Source organism: Papaver somniferum, chromosome 3, assembly GCF_003573695.1.
Source record: "Papaver somniferum cultivar HN1 chromosome 3, ASM357369v1, whole genome shotgun sequence".
Taxonomy (NCBI): domain Eukaryota; kingdom Viridiplantae; phylum Streptophyta; class Magnoliopsida; order Ranunculales; family Papaveraceae; genus Papaver; species Papaver somniferum.
Genome location: NC_039360.1, coordinates 26,795,436 through 26,798,580, shown reverse-complemented (window position 1 = coordinate 26,798,580; position 3,145 = coordinate 26,795,436). Strand labels below are relative to the sequence as shown.

Below are 3,145 nucleotides of genomic sequence, written 5' to 3'. Positions count from 1 at the left end.
ATCCTCTTCCGATCGTGACGTAATAACATCCTTCCATGCCTCGTACCATTTTTTGAGTTCCTTTTTTTTTCGTCTTGCTTCTCCTTTTGTTTCCCTTTTTTTTTCTCTTTTTGGGTTATGACAGTATCAATCTTCTTCGGTTTTTCTTTGTCATCAGCAGTTGTAGGCTTGAGCTTGAAGAATTTTTGACCGTGTGCATACACATTTTTTCCTATATGCCATGCGCAAAGAAGATGAGATGAATGGGGAAAACATAATCAATTGCTTTAATTAAACCAACTTCACAATTAGTGACGAAAACAGATGGAATCTCATTTTCTCTATAAAGTCGCTTAACACACTCTAAAGCACATATGTAGTTTGCTTCTTTTTCTCGACTCATAAAGGCCACCGCAACTGTGAATGTTGCTCCCGTTGAGGTATGAGACACAACGTGGAATAACGGTAATCTATACTTGTTAGTTTTATATGTGCAATCCAATAGGAGAAATTCATGAAAACACTGTGCCAACTTCACTGAAACCGGATGAGCAAAAAAGAGATCTGTTACCTTCTTTGTCATGGGATCATACTTATATTCAACCGTGTAATGGTGCTCTAGTGCTAACTTGTAGAAATGCTGCATCATTGATCTGCCTTGCATTGCACAAATTTTAAATTTGCGCCTTGCATTATAAATGGTTCTCATGGTAGAACAATTTTTCGGGTTATCGATTTTGATATTGGTAAGAATTTCCCAAGGTCGAGAACCACTGTTTGTCAATTTTTCAACTTCTAACTTTTCTTTTTCCTCCAATCTTCCAGCATAACCATGTCCAACTAATGTGGTTGACAGTGGGTGATTGTGGTAACCACATCCAACTCTAAGTTTCCATTTCCCATACTTGTCACAACTTCCATTTAGACGAAATGGACAATTACATTTGACACTGCCGCATTTTCTCTTTTTTGTCGTAGTGGTCTTTGGCACATAGCTTTTCGCTCTGTGACTAGTGTACTTGCCACTTCTTTCACAACACAATTGTACCCGAGATCCTTGACCATTACCTAAAGTGTCTTTCATTTGTGATGACTTACAGATAATCTGAAAATTGTGTGCTTTACCAATAGACACGCACCACGCCTGTAATTCTTCTCTAGTACCAAATCCCTCCCGTTTTAGAAAATGTTGTGTAAAATCTGGTTGTTCCGATGACACCAAAAGTTCGGGGATGGGATTAGGTTCTTCATTGCAAGGGAGAGATGTGGATTCAAAAACCTGAGCATTAAAAGAAGTTCTATAAGTAAACAAAAAAAAGAAACCAAAGCCTGAATATTTCAACTCTATATAGACGATGAATACAAAAATTAGTTCAAAACGTATGTGAAAACACACACAACTCAATATTAATGGCGTGATGATAAGTAACAGTGAAAACATATCTTCAAGTTCAGTGCATGAACGAACCAAGTTTTTTTTTTCTTTTTTTCCAGAGAGACGTATATATGAGGTGGTGTTATAATGTTTTACGTACCTGGGATTCTTGGTTCCCAGTAACATCAAGTATATTTGATTCCTGGTTTCCACAATAAGTCATGACTTGATTTAGGGTTTAACGGTGTTTAGGTTTTTGGTGATAATAAGAAGAAAATTCTGATTTTATTCCCTTGAGCTTTCGTTTCTATAACTATATATTAGGTTAACTTACATAGGTTAGGTTCATAACCGCAGTTAGGTTTAAGGGCATTTCGAAAAAAAAAAAACTTAAAACTTGACTCATTATACGAATCAGCCTGGTTACCGACTCGACCACGATTTTCGCTCTCCTCGGATCGCCTTTTGCTCTCCCTTTAACAAAAATCTTATGATTTATACTTTTTTTTTCCTCATCTTCCCCCACAAGAGTTTTCTCATTATACTGTTTAGCTTGTTTTCAACTGTGTGACTGGTAACTCCATAAGTGACATGAAGTAAGTGGCTAAACTCTCCAGAGAACTTCGAATCAAAGCAATCCTCCGTGTTTTATTTAGAAACTATCGTTTCCAAGGACCCAACTTCTTCTTCATCCTTTCAATTACTACATCCCATATAACAATATTTCTTTTGTTAACTCCAATAGGAATTCCTAAATATGTTATTGAAAGAGACTCAACGTTACAACCCAACTCAGCAGCTAACTCATGAATTGCATTATCTGCCCCAATGCTTATCATAAAGCTTTTATCCAAGTTTAACTTTAGGCCTGTAAGAACTTCAAAAAAGAATAGCATCGTCTGCAGATGAGAAACAATAGTACCATTTTCAACCACTTCAAAGCCACCTAATCTACAATTATCCACAACTTCACTCAACAAAATTGATAGCACTTCCACTACCAATAGAAAAAGAAAAGGAGACAACGGATCACCTTGTCTGATGCTTTTAGAAGGTTTAATTATGTCGAATGCATCTCCATTTATAAGAACCGAGAATTGAACTTCCTTAACACACCACCTTATCTATTTTATCCACCTATCTCCAAAGTCATTCTTTTGCAATATGGCAAAAAACGCATTTAGGCTTACATTATCGAAAGCCTTCTATCTTTCACAATATGCCTGACTTCTTTTGCTTAATCCTACTATCAATGCATTCGTTAGCTACCAAAATTCTATCTATGATTTTCTTCTCGTGAATAAGAGATTGTGCATTAGAAATAATAGCTGGCATTACAATCTTCATTCTTTCTGCCAAAATTTTAGAAACTATCTTGTAGAAACTACTAATCAAACTCAAAGGGCTGAAATCCTTAGGAGTTGTTGAGTCTTCCATTTTAGGTATTAATCTCATAAACGCCATATTGAGTCTCCAATCTACTTTGCCATTAGAATGAAAAGACTTTGCGGCCATCATCAAATCATTTTTCACGATATTCCAACAAAATTTGTAAAACTCTAGTGTAAAGCCATCAGGCCCTGGTGCCTTGTTGACTCCACAATTCTTAATTGCTTCAAACACCTCCTCCTCAAACTCCCTCTCAAGCCAACAACTTTGCTGCACATCAATTTTCTTGAAATCTAAGTTCTCAAAGCCTGGAGAAATGTTTTCTGATGCCGTGAAAAGTTTAGAGTAATACTGATGAATTTCGTGCTTTATCACATCTTCATTAAACACGTCCGCCCATCC

At 36.4% G+C, this 3,145-nt stretch overlaps 1 protein-coding gene across 1 annotated transcript; it reads right to left on the bottom strand.

Annotated features, from left to right (window-relative positions):
- Positions 1 to 211: 211 nt before the first annotated feature.
- Positions 212 to 1,577, bottom strand: LOC113359192. Its single transcript, XM_026602866.1, has 2 exons — positions 1,515 to 1,577; positions 212 to 1,258 (listed from the first exon to the last, which is right to left on the bottom strand). Exons 1-2 carry the CDS (start codon positions 1,575 to 1,577, stop codon positions 212 to 214), a joined length of 1,110 nt encoding a protein of 369 aa, XP_026458651.1.
- Between the last annotated feature and the right edge of the window lie 1,568 nt (positions 1,578 to 3,145).

Excerpts from the sequence above, each read along its gene's own strand:
- LOC113359192 (XM_026602866.1), bottom strand. The coding sequence starts at position 1,577 with ATGACTTATTGTGGAAACCAGGAATCAAATATACTTGATGTTACTGGG. Across the intron at positions 1,259-1,514 it reads CTGGGAACCAAGAATCCCAG|GTTTTTGAATCCACATCTCT; the intron begins GTACGTAAAACA and ends TTTAATGCTCAG.